At 38.6% G+C, this 17,438-nt stretch overlaps 2 protein-coding genes across 3 annotated transcripts; one reads left to right on the forward strand and one right to left on the reverse strand.

Annotated features, from left to right (window-relative positions):
• Positions 1-3,715: 3,715 nt before the first annotated feature.
• Positions 3,716-11,524, reverse strand: sult4a1 (sulfotransferase family 4A, member 1). Its single transcript, XM_057323525.1, has 7 exons — positions 11,211-11,524; positions 9,172-9,302; positions 8,963-9,043; positions 8,421-8,547; positions 8,178-8,272; positions 7,013-7,151; positions 3,716-5,331 (listed from the first exon to the last, which is right to left on the reverse strand). Exons 1-7 carry the CDS (start codon positions 11,377-11,379, stop codon positions 5,219-5,221), a joined length of 855 nt encoding a protein of 284 aa, XP_057179508.1. The 5' UTR covers positions 11,380-11,524; the 3' UTR covers positions 3,716-5,218.
• Positions 11,525-12,143: 619 nt separating this feature from the next.
• On the forward strand, positions 12,144-17,165 carry pnpla3 (patatin-like phospholipase domain containing 3). Of its 2 annotated transcripts, none has more exons than XM_057323517.1 (9): positions 12,144-12,549; positions 13,471-13,703; positions 13,967-14,032; positions 14,615-14,824; positions 15,163-15,223; positions 15,295-15,495; positions 15,614-15,746; positions 15,992-16,099; positions 16,301-17,165. In XM_057323517.1, the coding sequence occupies exons 1-9, from the start codon at positions 12,363-12,365 to the stop codon at positions 16,548-16,550; spliced, it is 1,449 nt and encodes a 482-aa protein (XP_057179500.1). In that variant the 5' UTR covers positions 12,144-12,362; the 3' UTR covers positions 16,551-17,165. The 2 variants fall into 2 exon arrangements, with proteins under 2 accessions (XP_057179500.1, XP_057179499.1); XM_057323516.1 differs by having other exon boundaries at positions 12,147-12,549; positions 16,298-17,163.
• The last annotated feature ends 273 nt before the right edge of the window (positions 17,166-17,438 follow it).

A 17,438-nucleotide genomic window follows, 5' to 3' on the forward strand; every position in this document is an offset into this window, starting at 1 on the left:
GAGAGAGAGAGAGAGAGAGAGAGAGAGAGAGAGAGAGAGAGACACACACACAGAGAGAGAGAGAGAGAGAACCGGGTGCCTGCACCTGCACTACACTGCAAACAGAATATAACAGCTGTGTCTCTCTCACACACTTTCTGTCTCTTTCCCCTTGACTTCCAACTTTCAGCCGCAGTGTGAAACTTCCACAAAAGTAGTTTAAAAAAAATCTAAAATATTCAGGACCTTAACCCCTAAAGCCCACACCTGTCAATGCCTATGAAAAGCTGTTATCATTGCGTTCTCCATGCGACCCATGTGCAGAGTCAGAAGACAGGCACAGAAAGACACACTGACAGTTATGTAGACACAGATACACACGGGTTGCAAACCCTGGAATTTCTGTTTCACATCCCACACTTTCTCAGACGGTCCACACGGAATCAGCAGGAAAACTGAAAATTACAAAGCAATCATGCCGTAGCCTGGAAACAAAAGAGGAGAAATCTGGGAAATGAGTCATATTCGATGATGGATGGTTGGTTCACAGGAGAATTCAAATATGAGTTAGCTTTGGCTTGTGCTTCACTGCATTTCTTCATAAATATTTTCAGGAATACAAATAGAAACGGTCATGTAGGTCACACACATGATCATAGACCAGGTCATCTTGTAACGCGTCAAGGCAATTTAAATGCATCCAGTGGATAAAATAAGTAGTGGAAATACATTGTGCAAATAATCTTTGTAAAGATTTCAGTCCTTACGCTACACTGCCCTCTAGTGGGTGTGACAGTGTGAAAACAAACTGTCGTTTGTCATTTTTATCCATTTGCATAGCCGCGGGAACGTATTTTGAGCAGGGCGGTGCTGTGATTTTTTTTGCCAGGGCAAGTTATGACTGTGCCATGGGCGAGTCGCTTAAGTTTAATGTTAATAAATAACGGAGGCAAAAATTAGTTGCTATCCCAGTGTGATTATAGGACGCAGCATAAAAACAAACACATAAACGCATGTTATATGTATGCCTAGCCAAAGCACAATCTGTTGTACGAAAACTAGCTGCGCGGCGGCAGCTTAAGCACCCAAACAAAAACCAGTCACGTGATTAAACACAACTGAGTGCTGCACGGCGACAGCGTCAATCAGAAATCAATCAGAAATCAACACGTAACGTTACACATTCTGCCTGTAGACCACAATCTGAAATCAAGAAATAACTGTCTTACATTACTGCTGGCCTGCATGCAAAACTCCGAAAGTGGCATTTCTTTCTGGGTTGACGCTGTTGAAGTCCTGCATGACGACATAAATGTTCAGTAAAAAAGTCTGAAATTCGTTTTTGCGCCATTTGGACAAGACCGCTCGTGACACTTGACCTTCACTAACGCCGTGACGTCATGAGACACTTGCGTTGTCATTGTAACAGTAACGTTATTAAAACAAAAACAGTAACGTTATTAATGTTTTCAATGGATATTAGTGAATAGACACATGAATAAAATGTATTATGTTTATTTTTGATAAAACATTTCATTTACGGAGTGTCTATTTATACAAATAGCCCACCCAAGGTAGCAATGCTTTTTACTCTAACCGAAAATAACTGTATTTACTTTGGATTAAGTAGAAAAAGTAGTTAGATGCTATTGATACTTCTAAATAGTGGCACATAACGTACTATTTGCACCTCAGTATTGTTGCGCATTAAACATTATGCAATAATAACAGTGTGTAAATCATTATATTTTTTTAAATTATTAAAATGATGGTAACTTATTGTGATATTAAAGCCCTACACCCCTAACCTTACCCTAAACTTTATGAATAAAAATGAATTTCAAGTCTTAAATCAATTTTATTGAAAAGAAATGCGAGAGTTTGATTAGAACCCGGACTCCCGTGTCACACTATACTTTACACCTCACGCCACTGCAGTCATTGTTCAAAATGAAGTCGTTCTTCTTACATATTCTCTATTCCAATCACATATTGGTGGGCGGACCTGGTGCAAATAGTCTCTGCCTTTATTTATTTATCTTTCACACCGTTTCAGTTTTTCTTTCGCTTGACGCCAGGGGGTGCTGCCCACTTCCCGCGGCTATGGCCATTTGTGTGTGATCATTGTCCGCTTTTGTTAATATATGCCGTGTGATGTCTTAATATGCTTTTATGCAGTGGAATCTCCTTATATCGTTTGTAAGCATCTGGCAAGTGTGAGGAGACGTTTTTGTTTAGCGCTGCTGATCTCAGAGCAGTGAGCAATGACAACAGACGAAATCACTGCATGGGGTACACGGGGTTTCATTAGAGAACTGAATGGCATTTGAACAACGTTTAATACAATGATATAAGAGACTGTTTAATTGATCATTTAAAAAGCAAATTGCTTAAATAAATAAGACTTTGTTCATTTATTTAGGTAGTTAAATTGCCTTGTGGTCACTGGTGACACACAGGTCATGTACATTTATTAGGACTAATATATATAAACAGTATATGTAGCCTCTGAAAAAAATAGAGACCGTTACAAAATCAATGAGAGACCATTTTAAAATCAGTTTTTCTGATTTCAAATGTTTAGGTAAAATGGCCGTTTTTGTTTAATTCTGTGAACTACTAACAGTATTTATACCAAATTTGAAATAATATTGCTTCTATTTGCATTTATTTTTATTTTATTGCATAAAATGAAAACTGGAGAAACAGGTCAAAATAACAGAAAAGATGGTCTGTATCTTTTTCAGATCTCTAATACTGCAAAGAAAAGGAGTTCATATTCACTTTTAAACAATACAACAGTAATATTTGTATACACGTATTTAGGAAAACATATAAAAAAGTGATATAACCACAGTTTTCATGTGACTTGTCATGCTGTCAGTCTTTCACATTGCTGTTGGATGACTTCATGTCACTGCTGAGGTTTGATTTTGGTGAAATTCAACAGACACTTGACTGGAATGGACACAATGCATCTAGAAATGTTGAATAAATTAACATTTGTAATGGTCTCTTAATTTTTTCCGCAAATATTTATGTAGGTTACTTTTACCTGCTTGCAACATTCTTTGTCTCTTCTATTAATAAAATGGGCACCTCAAATTCATTAAAACCTCAAATTCCTGTGCCTTTTAAAATGTCCACACTGTCTATGATTTCTTTGTTGTTTCTGTGCATGTAATGCAAATTTCCATGTGGCATTTGTCTTGACTGTTTTCTCTTTAAATATCTGACTGGTTAAGGCACACACATAGTATGGGCGCTGATTTGTTGCCATAGGAACTTAAATGTCCTTTGGTGCCATCTGTGATCGTTCAGAAACCTCTTTGTAGTCAGCATGCTTCAGTTTCCAACTGTTGTTAATCCAGAAGCTTCAAATTAAGCCACGCTTTGTATTAACTGCCTATTTCATTTTGATACGTTGTGTTTACTAGTAACGCTTTGAGGGGAAAAGAAAGAAGACAGAATTAATTCATACACGTCATTATTATCTAATCCAATGCGTAAATAAGCAAGAACAGACTCAGGCGGGCAAACTCAACTTCAAAGCCTGAAGATGTCACTTTATTAATAAACCAGCAAGCAATGAAAGAAAAGAAAACATTGTATCGAGCCCCAATCTAGAGTTATACATTTATGACTATGTCAGTTGAGACTGACTGCGTATGCCACAGTGTGAGCAAGATGTCAGCAGATGCCAGTGATGATGATGATGGTGATGAGGTTTTTGTAGGCATTGTTGTTGTCAGTCATTCAGAAAGGATGATGTGACACTGAGCATGAGAAAAGAGAGAATGCTTGGAAATCTCTTGCACCTGATGGACTACAGGAGCGGTTCATGACGTCACAGCGCTGAATGTTCAGAATAGCAAACTACTCTCACTCTTTGAGAGTATGCATACTTATATGCAAAGTATGCATGCACATTTTCTGAATGCATAAACTTCTACTTTTGCCAAAACGTACCGTATACAAGCACACTGTGTGAAATATTATATCCCACAATGCAATGCAATTGACCTTTTTTTATCCAGGTTCATGAATGAACGGCACACAACATAATTTTTCCTTATTGATTCAGCATTTGAACGACCATGAGAAAAGCCATTTCATACATTTTAATGTAAGTTAAAAAATGCAAAATGTGCATTTCTCATGTTTTTAATTCAGATCGCTTTCTGGATCATATGACAACAATGTTGTGCAATCTTGTTTCACATCCTACAGCTGTATTTTGTGCATACTGTGCAAAATGTAGAAAGCAGTACACTACCGCATATCTAAGCATGTAGAAATGCATTCTTTTGTGAATATGTGTACAATTTTAACTCGGTTTGTTACAAGTGCTGGTATTTTGAGTTAACCTCATGCATGTTTTATGTGAACCTAGTGATGTAATCACAAGATCATATCTGCTCATACTGTAGAACTTCTGATGCGTTTTTTATGATATGCATGTAAAAGTTCTCACTCCTTTAGGAAGATTCATAGACTTCTAACTGTTTGGGGATTGCACTTTGAAACATTATGCCATATATTTAAAAAATGATCTTGAATGATATTTGTGATGTGATGATCACAAACACTTTCGTACACAGCCCACGTGTGAAAATATACATAATTATAATCATAATACATACAGTTTGTATAAACAGCTGTACTGGAATATAACCAAGGTGCACAATAGGAAACTAAATGAGACTCCACACATTCTTTGAGATCTTTCAGCCAGGAGCCAATCAGCATTCATAGTGAGGGTCAGGTTTTTAGTACCTGAGATGTGATTGGATGACTGCATATTTGGTGCATCTGGTAGCCAATGATTTTAAGAATACTCCTGAGAAATGCAAACGCTCAGACAAGACAATTCTGAGTTTGCCATATGGGTTTTCCAATACAGAATATAGTCTAAAATCATTTTTAATTCCGATTTGTTTCATAAATACACATTTCATAAGCGCCTTTGGGATATGGAACAGCTCTGTACAATGTGCAAACGCTACAAGCACTGTGCTCACACTTCTGATGCACTGTTTACACAAGCACACACAAGAAAACGCTCGTAGAAGTAACTCTGGAGTAACTAAAGAAAGCCATGATGATAAAGAGATGCTAGGGATGGAAAGATAAAATCTCTATGATAGAAAGTTCCAGCAGGTTGCGCTAAGCACAGCGGGTCGGATGAACTAGTTGGTTAGTTGGTTCTTTGAGCGGTTCTTTGTCCCTTGTTGCCTCCTCACATAATAAAGTCAAAGGTCAGGTCAGATTTTTCCATCTTTTGTTGGTACAATCCATCAAACTTTTCATTCATGGACACGGTGAAAATGTCCTTCCACAGCCCAACACGACCTGAAGTAATGAAAAACAGCATCTTAGCAAAAGTTGTGAGGGCGTCAACCTTGGTCTTAGATGTTTTTTTATCAATTATTTATTGTAAATTCATGAACAACAGAACGTGTCAGAAACTGAGGAATTGTACTGGCATGAGGGCAGAGTCATTTTTGTATTATATATTTTTTAAAGCAGAAATATGCACAAAAAACAGGATTTAGTTTATTTGCAAAAACAGATTATTTTACTGTGTTTTATTGTGTTAGTTAGCTGTATTTTTTTTGTGTTGCTATTCTTACTTAATCAAAACAAACCAACTGCAGTTTGATTGATATTACTTGGAATGCACAATAAAAAACATGTTTTTTGTCTGTTTTTCGACCTGAACTCTTCAAATCTACCAGAAATAATGGGGTAAAAATAATGTAAAAAATACAGTTAACATGTTAAAATGACCCCAGGTAATGAAAATGTATGAAAATATGAAATCCATTTGTAAGAGGCATTGATTTAAAATTTGGCACCCACACTCACCTTCCACCTTTTCTCTCTCTCTCTTCCTACATCACTCTTTCTCTCTCCATGCATGTTTATGTTCTATTTATCTATGACCCTACTTTATGAAGTGAGACCTTTCAGGATGAGTCCATGCACTACAAAGAAATAAACAAAACAACAAAAGAAAACTAAAGATGTAATGATGACATAATCCAAAATAAACAAATTCTTTATAGAAACAAAAAAAATTACATAAAAACATGTATTGAATAATTAAGATCAGAACAAATAACAACAGAAAATCGCTTTGAAATAAAGCTGTGCCACTTTGATGCAACACACATATCCACCACACGATGGCGCCACAGGAACCGTCATTTAACATTCCTCAACTTGTATAAACAGCCTACATCAGAATCAGAATCAGAATCAGAAGAGCTTTATTGCCAAGTGTGCTTGCACACACAAGGAATTTTCTTTGGTGTTGGAAGCTTCTAGTACAGACATTTAACACAATGACAATACAATATAATACGTAGTCTAAGCCTTAGACTCTAAGGCCAGGTCATAGTCTACGACAGCCACATTTCTCTCAGACAGATACACATGGATCAATTGTGTTAAAGTTCTATAGTTTTGCACAGATTCTAAACGTCTGACCTTCCTTAGGAAAGACTGGGAACATCAGTTTCCTGAAAGAATAGCACACTATGCTTCAAACTGAAAATGCCAGTGTGTTGAAGGTCATGTGAGAACAGGACATTGGTATGATCATTATTATTGTTTTTATTTATTTATACTAACTTTAGTCACTTTCAATGCATGAACAAAACATGCATTGAAGGTGAATGGTGAATGCTTTCAGTCACTAAAATTTAGCCTGACATCTTTTGTATTTCAAATAATTTCAGAAACCACGAGGGCGAGTCTTACACAAGGACGCATATCTTCCTTCTACTAGAGATACAGTCCTTGGCATGAACACAGTAAAACAAAACATGTTCTCGGGTGCAATGCCGTGGGCTGTTGTGTTCTAGTGAACCGGTACTTTATGTACTCTATTGACCAATCGGCATCCAGGACCAGAACAAGAGAATTAAACCCATAACCTTGCCTTGCCTATAATGTTTGAGCTTGAAGAAGGAAAGTCTTCTGAGCATTACAGTGATTTAATGAGATGTCTAATATGTTTGTGTCTTACCCCTGCAGATGGACAGAGCCTCAGAGTTACAGCACTGCTCAATGAGCTGGTTACAGCTCTCCAACATGGTCTCCATTTGAGCTTTATCATAGGAGATGCCTAGAAACCTGGCCAGCTGCTCTACCAGGGTTCCCAGATCCTTCACAGAGAAACACACAAGTGGTAGAAAGGGTACACTGTAACAAAAAATTACTTTTACTCCAGCTAGTAAAAAAAACTTAACCTTTTTTTACATTAAATTACATGTTTTTCTGTAAGATTGAAGGTTTTCTACGTGAAAAATCTGTTCAAAATAATCATACATTTCTGTAAAATTACTAAAATTTGATTGCTATTATTATTGATAATAATAAATAATCCAAATTATTTTAGTTCATAATGGACATTATAATTTGAATGTTTTACTTAATTTTACATTTCATAAGAATGAAAATAATAATTAAGGGAAATACAGCCACCAAACACGCAAAAGGAAACCTATTGCTCAGGTTGCTCTTTCATGGCTCAGGAGTTTTCGGTTGTTTCATTTAATTAACATTGCATAGAAGAAATAAAAATAGACACAAACAAATAAAATAAATAAAAGACAGTTTGTGTTCTAAAACGCTATTTTTCTTTAACTTAATCTCATTGACGTCTAAAAAATAATTGAGATTTTAAAGAGACCTCATTTGTAATATTTCTTTCTTATGGGAATCCCAATAATCAAACAGTTCTTCTTCTCGTTTTTATTTGAAATATTGTATACTGTATGTTTTGCGTTGTGTTGTGTCATTCATGAGTCACATATACAGTAGACTCTCGACGTCTTACATAATTGTATCAACTTCATGGAGGCTTTCTGTGATAACAACAGGAACACAGTGTCATATCTATATGTTTCGCTTAAATACATGGGTATGTTACTGTCACATGCAGTGTCTGTGTTTGCGCTTCACACTGAACTTTGAACTCTCTTAATCCCCCATGAAGATATAGCGAACAGGTTTGTTTATGCAGACTGCACATCAGTCTCCCCTATCTTACGCATACATTAGAACCCCCTTAAAATATCTTTATAGTGCAGGGTATGGCTAGTCCATTCATTCAGAGAATGTGTATGTACTGTTCGACAGTTTACTATTTGGAGCACGTGCTGGTCAGTACGTATACACATGTACTGTACCTTGTACATGTCCTCATATTTCAAAAAGAGAACATTGGAGTCCATACGATGTTCCCAGAACTCTTGCACATGTTCAAACCAGGAGCCGTATCCCACTACAGGCCAGAGAGAGAGAGAGAGAGGGAAAACACGTGGTCTATTCAATCACAGTTCCTCTTAGATCTCACACACTTTGCTTTTCAGCAAAACTGTTTACAACGATGTATCTTATGAAGCTCATGTGACTGCGCGTGGCTTACTCACGCTTGTCATTCATGAATCTCCGGCAGAACTCCTGAAACGTCCCCCTGTAGCTCATGGTTCTCAAAGAGCGATGAAACTGATAATAAGACACCACCAGATCTTTAGGGTTCCTGGCCATGTATATCACCTGCAGACAACACATGGAAAATCTGCGTGAAAGGACTGTCACACACTAAAGGCAAAGCATACATTAGTAATAATTCATAAATTATTCTTGTCACTGGTGATAATGCTATCGGTTATGAAATTTGATGCTTTAGGACAGTGGATCTCAAACTTTTTCGTAGTAAGGCCCCCCCAAATAAAGACTTACTGTATGATCTTAAACTTAGAATTTTAATTAAACCAAAGACGTATTCAATTATACAATGCTGGAACATCAATTCTTTTGGTTGGTTGTATTATTTTTCTGATGTTTGATTGCACAAAATGTATGATACATTTCTATATTTAATAAAATGCCACACAAACTGTGGCCTCCCTATCTTGGGACCCCCCAATGGACCACTGCTTTAGGATGCATTTCAGATGTTACAACTGACCTTGCCCTCTCCATTGTGCATTGCTGAGGGTAGAAAACGGTATGGCAGGTGACTTTTGATCAGACGTGGGGATGTGAGTTCCTGTGAAAACAAATCGATATAACAGTTGAACAAAGAGATTTCGGGTTTAAATATATGCCATTGTCACGCTGAAGATTGTTGCTTCGGTGATGGTTGTTTATTGTGTTTGTGTATGAGAGAGAGTTTACCTGGATAATCTCCAGTCCCGGCTGTGGATATTCCAACACGGGAAGTTGCTCATCGATATTCATAAGCCCGATCTCATCTGGGTCCGCACCCTGGCTCACCAGATACACGACCTCCTGTAACAAACTCGTACCTGTGTGCATGAGAGGTAGAAAGAATGTTTTGTGTTTATTATTCATTGTCAAAAGACTTTGACTTAAAAAATGTATTCCTGGTACGTGGCATATAGGAGAACGTCACAGTCCGAGAAAATATTTCATCAAATCTACAAACACATTAATTCGCCGTATCAAATTATTTGTAAGAGCACACACAAAATAAACAGGTTTGGTTTAAACATATGACTGGCATTAGTCAAGTGACAGTCAAGCATTTAAACCCCAACAAATGTGTTTATTCAGGTTTAAGATCACATTCATGCTAAATCTTATAAGATTAAACATACACTAAGCATTTATCTCACTTTCTTTGTCTGTGTGTGGAGGCGTATCAATGTCGTCTTTGACTGCACACTTTAGAGAAATGTTTTAGAGCAGGAACGCTTAAATCGCGTCGAGTGACATTCAGCTGAACCCATATGTTTGTGCTATATGAAGAGTCAACATATTGTATACAGACCTTGACATTTTCATAAAAACTTGATGTGCTTTAAACAAGTCCTTAAGGGATTTGAGAGCCGACTACACAACAGCCTGTAAAATGGAAACAGCATGCTTCATTGTGAGTCTGACATGTGAAGCTAAGCACAAGTACATGGCTCTGGTTCAGATGATATAATATGGCGGTCTCGATACAGAGGATTATTTAAATTAATTTAATTTTAATTCTCAGAAACAACATAAGCATAAACTGATAAAAACCACTGGAGCTCTCTCTAACAAACCCTTAGATGTTTAACGCAAACTTGTGATCGGAGAAAGCAAGAACATGTTTCATTTGCAGCTTTATGGGAGATTTTTGTGGGCAAAGTCAGCACTTGCAAACACACCAGCAGTGTCACATGACCTGAGATGTGAAAACTTTCAATGTCAACAACACAAAATATTTATTTCATACATAATTGGGCAACATGGCAGATTATAAGAAGCCCATATACAGACTGACATTGTCTGGACATCACAATTATTAACCAGGCAAAAATCTAGTCTGCAGAACCAGCTGACAGTAAAATGTGTGATTTTATTGGCCTGTCATCCATCACAGGGTGCCGTAGGGAGACACAGCAACACATCTTTCTACGCAAGGCCAAGCCATTTCTCTTCCTGCCCTGATGTCGGCTATGTTAGTTCTATCTACCAACTGGTATGTTATCTGTTACATAAGGTAAATGTGTACTGTGTAATGGTAAACATCCCATAATAGTACTTGCGATGGAAACCATTGGAATTTCTATTTTTTCCAGCAGATAAAGAAGCAGAGCTGCAGGAGATAAGATGTAACTTCCTGTCTAACTTGCTTGCTTTTTGATGCAGGACAACAAAACATGTGTGGGTGTCTTGTAGTCCCAAACGATGTTTAAAATCTTTATCTTGCATTTCAACTGCCTATTACATAAGTGAATGTCAACAAGGCAACAAGCATGCGTGGGAGACCCACCCGTCCTCAGACAGGGCACCGCGCAGCGCCTCTGCAGTGGGCCCGCATCTGAGTGGCACGCGTGGGCATGCAACATTTCACCTTGCTGTTTATATTTCACGCCAAGCAAACACACCCAGCTCTAATTGATCATTCTCTGAATTATCATTCCTAACCAACCAAACATCATGCAAATATCTCTAAAATAAGTCAATTTTTCTTTACATGTTTGAACTCGTGTTTCATGTTTAAAAATGTCTTTGTTGATACAGACAGCACTACCAATGTCATCCACATTATTGATGAGTCGTGCATGTGATTTTATATTTAAAGTCTTAAAGGAGGCTTATTGTTATTTGTCGTCGTCTTATGCAAACCACCCCGGCTAACTACATCATCGATAGAGGATGCTGAAAACTCGTGCGCATTCAAAATGTACGCTACGTCGATGCGTGCGTTTTAATACCTGACTTGGGATAAGTAACGATCCATATGTCGCTACTTCTTAAGGAAAAGTTGGCGATCTCGTCCATCTTGCCCCTGCAGAAAGGAGGGAGGCGAACTCCGTGATATTCGAAGTATTTGCTCTCGTATTCTATCGGGGTGCTCGGCGTGTCCACCTCGCTTTCCGCCATCCCTTCAAACGATCAGTGAACGACAAGCTTCGAGGAATCGATTCGTAAATATTTGGGTTGAAGAGGACGCATTTGATATCCACCAGCCCCTGATTGTTTGGTAAAGACGTGCTTTGCGTGTGCCGTGACCTACAGCCAATCAGGTGGAGGAGAGATGATGTAATGGGATTCTCAGCATCAGCACCAGTCGTCGGGGCGGTTCCTCCAGCCTGCCAAATTGCTACGACAAACAGCCGTTCATCAATACGAGTGTTAAATTACAATCTGCAGAACCATAACAATACAACCCGTCACTGTTGTTTTACAATAACAGAGGCAATAAACAAACGAATTTGTTTCAATTAAACTAATATCAATTAAAGGGGGTCTTGAGTGTTTAGTCTTGATTTAATCTCAGTGAAGAAAATCATTTATTCGTTTAAATGTATTTATTCTATTAACTGCTTTAAGGAAATATAAACGTAAAAACACTCCATCCATCCACATTAAAAGCTTCATTACAAAGGATTATGATTGGTCCATCCTCAACAGCGTTGAGAAATGTAACAAGAGACACGTGTCGATGCCCTACATCCAGAATGTTACGAATATCATTGAATATATTCATTATTATAATTAATTTTATAAATAATACTTTAGTCTAAAATCGAAAACAATAATTACGATAAAAAAAGAAAAATATTATTTACATCATTTACATTGCCTGAGGAAAACTTCTACCATTAAGCCCCGCCCATTTATAGATTGCAAGGCTCTCCTGCTATTTCTAATGGGCTGACGCAAGTTGCTTATTGGCCGAATACTCTCAGACGCAATAACCCAAGAAAGAAAGTCACAAAACAACACACTTTTCCCGAGACCACCGATAAAAAGCATCATAACTCGAATGGGAGGACCTACAGAACGCACAAAGTTCATGCAAACCGACTTGCAATAACGCCAACGAGAAGAAGCTGACATTTCAACCACGGTTTTCTGCAGACATGTTTGATTTAAAGGAAGGCTGGAATCTCTCTTTCGCCGGATGTGGATTTTTAGGGATCTATCACATCGGTGTCGCGAGCTGTCTTCTCGAGCAAGCGCCCTATCTCGTGCGCGGAGCCACCAGGATCTACGGAGCCTCCGCCGGCGCGCTCACCGCTTCCGTGCTCGCTACCGAGGCTTGTTTAGGTATGAGGCTCACTACAAGAGTGTGTCTTATTTTAACACAATTTTCTATGGTATTTATCATATCTTGAAAATAAATCGAGCGACAATTTATAAATTCCTATAGTCGGACTTAAATAATGTATGTTGGCAGCCATAAGGTTGCATTTTGCAAGCCAGCAATGCCGATAAGAAAGAAAAAACATAAAGGAGATCTCTTTGATTTATCAACTGTTTCTCCTGGACAGTAATGAGATCAAATGAAGAGTTTTCCCTGGGTCTCCTGAAGCTTGTACTTCTCATTTCAGAAAAACATCCAACATAATTTCAAGTTTCAGTAAAAATCTTAAACCCAAGCTGTTTTCGGCTTTGCAATGACAAGTCATTTCACTGTGAACCCAAATGTTTCTCATCAAATTCTTCCAAGATTATCTGAGCGATGCATTTCATTTAAGGATAAAGATACATAAAAGTATGAGAAAATACGAGAAACCTCTGAGCAATCAAATCTTTGGGCGTGCACTCGAGCTATGAGCTATTGCCATTGGACATGAACAAGAGTCCAGAAGGTCTGTGTTGTGTGTGTATATAGTTGCATACTAAAATATTTGGTTTGTCAAGTTGTGCCGGTGTCCTTGATTTGTATTGTAGATTTATTGCATACGTTGACTTTGTTACAAGACAAATGCATGATTAAACAAAGTAAATGAGAGAGGTCAATGACCCTCAAACCCTCTATCAAACTCAAAGGTGGAAGTCTGTGTGATAACATTCTTTTACTTTCATATTATATAGAAACTAAGCGTGACTAAGACTGATTCAGACAGTAATCAACCTTTGGTTAGAGGTTCAGAGGTTCACTTGTGCATTGTTGAGAGACAAAATGAAACGATGAAAATGAAATGATATTTTTATGTAATTTCCCCTTTTCTGTTCCTAATGTAGAGAAATGTTGTGAAGATGTCATTGATGTTGCCAAGGAGGCAAGAAAACGCAACCTGGGCCCCTTGCACCCGACGTTCAACCTAGTGAAGGTGTTACGTGGAGGACTCCACCGGAACCTGCCGTCTGACGCACACACGCTGGCCTCGGGTCGACTGTGCGTGTCACTCACGCAGGTCACGGACGGACAGAATGTGCTGGTCTCGGACTTCAGCTCCAAAGATGAGCTCACCCAGGTGAATGGGGTTTGTTGCCGTAGAAACCGAATTAGGAGTTCGATTGTCCATCAACATGCCAACGAGGCAAAACCTTTGTGGAGACTTTTATATTCCTTTATCTAAATGAAGATGGTTTAGTAGGATCATAATATGACATCATTTCTCCCTTTCTTGATAAATGCTCATAGAAATGATGCATGTTGGAGATGTTAAAGAATCGATGATTGCTACCTGAATTGTCCGATTAACTTCTCGTCTTGTGTCTCTCCCTTTACTCGCAGGCTCTCGTTTGTAGCTGTTTTATTCCAATATACTGCGGTTTAATCCCTCCTGCCTTCCGTGGCGTGGTAAGTTTTAAAGGTCCAAAAGTGAAATCGAGCAAATTTACGAGGTGACACAAGGCTATGTTGTTGGATTTAGTTCACTTGGAAGAATCAGGACATTGCTTCACAGAATTCAGTCACTAGGGCACACTGAACAAACCCTGGCAATAAATGATGGTTTGAAATACACTTATTGTTCTCAAGAATTTAGTTCATCTGATTGCCTTGTGACCTCTGTCTGTGTGTTTCAGCCAAATGCTGTTGAAGGGCTATTAGTTGTTACTGTAAAAAACATTTCTGGACTTTAGTCAGATAATACACATGATACTTCACCCACACACATACTGAATAATAATCCTGACTTGCAACAGAACACTAAAACTAGTGTATTAAATTTAAGAGGACTAAAGAGAGGTAAATCCTGAATGTAGCTGTGAAGTCGATTTAAGAAATAACGGCTATTATGTAAGTTTGGTGGTCCGATCATCTCATCACATCAGTGCCAATGAGTGCTGACCCTCAGAATCAGGTCACCCTAAACTCAGTCGTGCCTGCGAGTCTGAGACCACCCATCAGTGAATCTGATAGCTTTCTGTTTCTCCTCAGCGTTATGTCGACGGGGGTATCAGTGACAATCTGCCCCAATCTGATCTGAAGAACACCATCACCATTTCTCCCTTCTCGGGAGAGAGCGATATCTGTCCGAAAGACAGCTCCACCAGCTTCCACGAGCTGCGTTTTACAAACACCAGCATCCAGGTCAACCTCGACAACATGTACCGACTCAGCAAAGCCTTGTTCCCTCCAGAGCCAAAAGTAGGTGTGACCAAACGCACACGTATCAGCTGATACACGCTTACATAAGATCCAGGTTTAATCTGCCTTCGGAAAAACGTGTTGGTCAATGATTAAAAATCTGTAGGCCTACCTAACCGACCTTTTCACTTTTTTGCATTGCATATTTGAGATCTTCCTTATGTGGCTTTTCAGCTTTAGCTCCAAGAATCTATAGTTAAACCAACTCCTTATCAAAATGGCATTGCTTAGCACAGGGTTAAAGACATGCTCAATTTAGTTCTTCTAATGTTTGTTTATCTCTGTCTCTATGTGAGGTTATTTTATATTTTTTGTTTATTGTGGTTTTATTGTGGTAGGTGTTGGCTGAGATGTGTCAGAGTGGGTATAAAGACGCCCTCCGATTCCTCCAGAAAAACAGTGAGTACTCTCCATCACTAATTTGGTGTTTACTAATCAATCATGATTAAACTGGTGACATCTCTTTTTAGATTTGCTACAGGTAGCGTGTCCCACTGCAGACATGGCTCTGATTGAGACCACATCCAGCTACTGCTGCCCGGGCCGACAAAATCCAGTCGTCATGGAAACCACAAAAGAGTGGGTGCTGCGGAGACTCCGCCTCTTGCGAAAGCACCACTGGTGGTTGGACGAACAGCTTGTCGATAACCTGCCCACACCCATTAAGAAAGGTGGGTAGAATCATTCTGAAACTACTAAAGCTGACAAATGTTAGAAATCAATCAATGAAAAAGAATAAATCAAATCATCTTGGTGATGTCATAGTGTACTATGAACATGTTTCCACAGTGTTTTGCGAGGCCTGCAGGGAAAAGCACGGCCTGTTGGCACAGGTCACCGGCTCTCTGCCGCTGCGTGTGGCTTCATACATGTTAATGCCATACACGCTTCCGGTGCAGTCAGCTTACTCAGTAGCCCAGAGGTCAGTATATACGCTTATATATTATTTAGCATGTATTCACTTAAATTTCGCTTTATACAGATCTGTACTAAAGACTCATGGTCTGGTTCTACTGCTTTATGGAAATAATCAGTAAATAAACACGATTCATTAATTCTGCACATGCATATTGTGTTATGGTAACGCACAACCTTACGGCAACGTGTTGCATTGGTACGTTGCCATTAAGATTGGCACTTTCTAAAGTTGTTGTTTGTATTTGTAAGGTTTTTAGAGTGGATCCCAGAGGTGCCTGCAGATGTGCGCTGGTTTGCTGAGGTGGCAGGAGGTGTTTACAGACAAGCTTGGAAAGGTACAGCGTTAAAGACGAGCAGGTGAGACGAGCAAAAGACTAAACTTCATTGATTTTGTTTTATCACAGACTTATAAAGCATAAGCTATATCTTTTAAAAGATTTACCATGAACTAATACTTAACCTGATTTGTTATATGATCTGTTATTTGGGTGTTCCAGTTGTGAATATGTTGTTAGCTTGCGTCTCATTTGTTCTCTTGTTTTATTTGTTGTGTAGTAGCGCCCCCTTGAGAAGATGTGTCAGTGAACCACCAACAGTAGACTTTCAGAAACCTGTCATAGACCAGAACGGACGTCTACCTTTTTCTGCCAGCAACCTCGATGGTTACAGCTGGACTTTCCCAGAAGACCTCCGTCAACCTTCTTCTGTTTGCCCACCCGAAAGTCCTGATACCTCAAGCCCCTCCCGCATGCCACAGAGCTTTTTCGTTGGCTCACGGGACAATCATGAGTACCAAACGGACCAATGAACGAGCTCCTCAGCTCAGTAAACTGTATACAGAGCTGGATATTTGTCAAACATCATGACCTGGTCATGTCACGCTGCACATTTTGCAAGCAGACGATATGAGTTGTGGAATCTAGAGCATATATTGTAAAATGACATGCACTCCACAAATTCTCCACTGATATTATTATATAGTAATGTAAAATAATTGAATCATATATTATTATCCAGATGTGTTATTTTCTCTATTCAGAACCAAAGATGTGTTTTTATTTCTCTGTTAAAACTACTTTGAGAAAAGTATGAGTGTATGAGCACATTTACTGTATATTATGGTTTTATAAAATCATTTCAATCTGTGCCTTGTCTGCAGAAGTGAATTACAGACTGGAAGAAGTTTACATTACAATTGGTGCTAATACGTTTGTAAGACCTCTGTTCTTGCAATAATGTTGCATGTGTCTTATGTGTGTGTCACGCATGTACAAAAATGATGAAGAATGCGAGTCTCGCTTTCGATTTGTGCACAGCAGTTTCTGTGGTTTAAGAGTCTGTTATCTTCAAAACAAAGACAAAAGTCATAGCCTGCTGAAAAAAGGACTCTGTTTTCTGTGTGAAATACAATATGAAGGAAATGCACATAATGCAAACGCATAATTCTTTTAGAATAAAAACAGTATGGTGATGCATTTAGCTATTATATTACATTCTCAAGTTTCAAAATAACTCCATAGTAAATAGTTACGAAGTTGGTAAAGAATGGGTGAGAGTTTTAAAGAAACATTTTACGTTAAAAATAAAAACAGCTGACACAAATGAAGCCACGCCCACTTACCCGCAGTCGTCATCGTCGTGAAACCACACTCGTTGTTGACCACAAGGAAAGAAAAGCAAAAGGAATACGTCAAAC

Source organism: Triplophysa rosa, linkage group LG24 (assembly GCF_024868665.1).
Source record: "Triplophysa rosa linkage group LG24, Trosa_1v2, whole genome shotgun sequence".
In the NCBI taxonomy this organism is placed as follows: Eukaryota; Metazoa; Chordata; class Actinopteri; order Cypriniformes; family Nemacheilidae; genus Triplophysa; species Triplophysa rosa.

What these genes read in the sequence shown, in the direction of transcription:
- pnpla3 (XM_057323516.1), top strand. Translation starts at nt 12,363, where the DNA reads ATGTTTGATTTAAAGGAAGGCTGGAATCTCTCTTTCGCCGGATGTGGA. An exon ending in CGCTACCGAGGCTTGTTTAG is followed by an intron (nt 12,550 to 13,470) that starts GTATGAGGCTCA and finishes TTCCTAATGTAG; the next exon opens with AGAAATGTTGTGAAGATGTC. An exon ending in ACAGCGTTAAAGACGAGCAG is followed by an intron (nt 16,100 to 16,297) that starts GTGAGACGAGCA and finishes TTTGTTGTGTAG; the next exon opens with TAGCGCCCCCTTGAGAAGAT.
- sult4a1 (XM_057323525.1), bottom strand. Translation starts at nt 11,379, where the DNA reads ATGGCGGAAAGCGAGGTGGACACGCCGAGCACCCCGATAGAATACGAG. An exon ending in CGTTACTTATCCCAAGTCAG is followed by an intron (nt 9,303 to 11,210) that starts GTATTAAAACGC and finishes TCATGCACACAG; the next exon opens with GTACGAGTTTGTTACAGGAG. An exon ending in TGCACAATGGAGAGGGCAAG is followed by an intron (nt 8,548 to 8,962) that starts GTCAGTTGTAAC and finishes TGTTGTCTGCAG; the next exon opens with GTGATATACATGGCCAGGAA.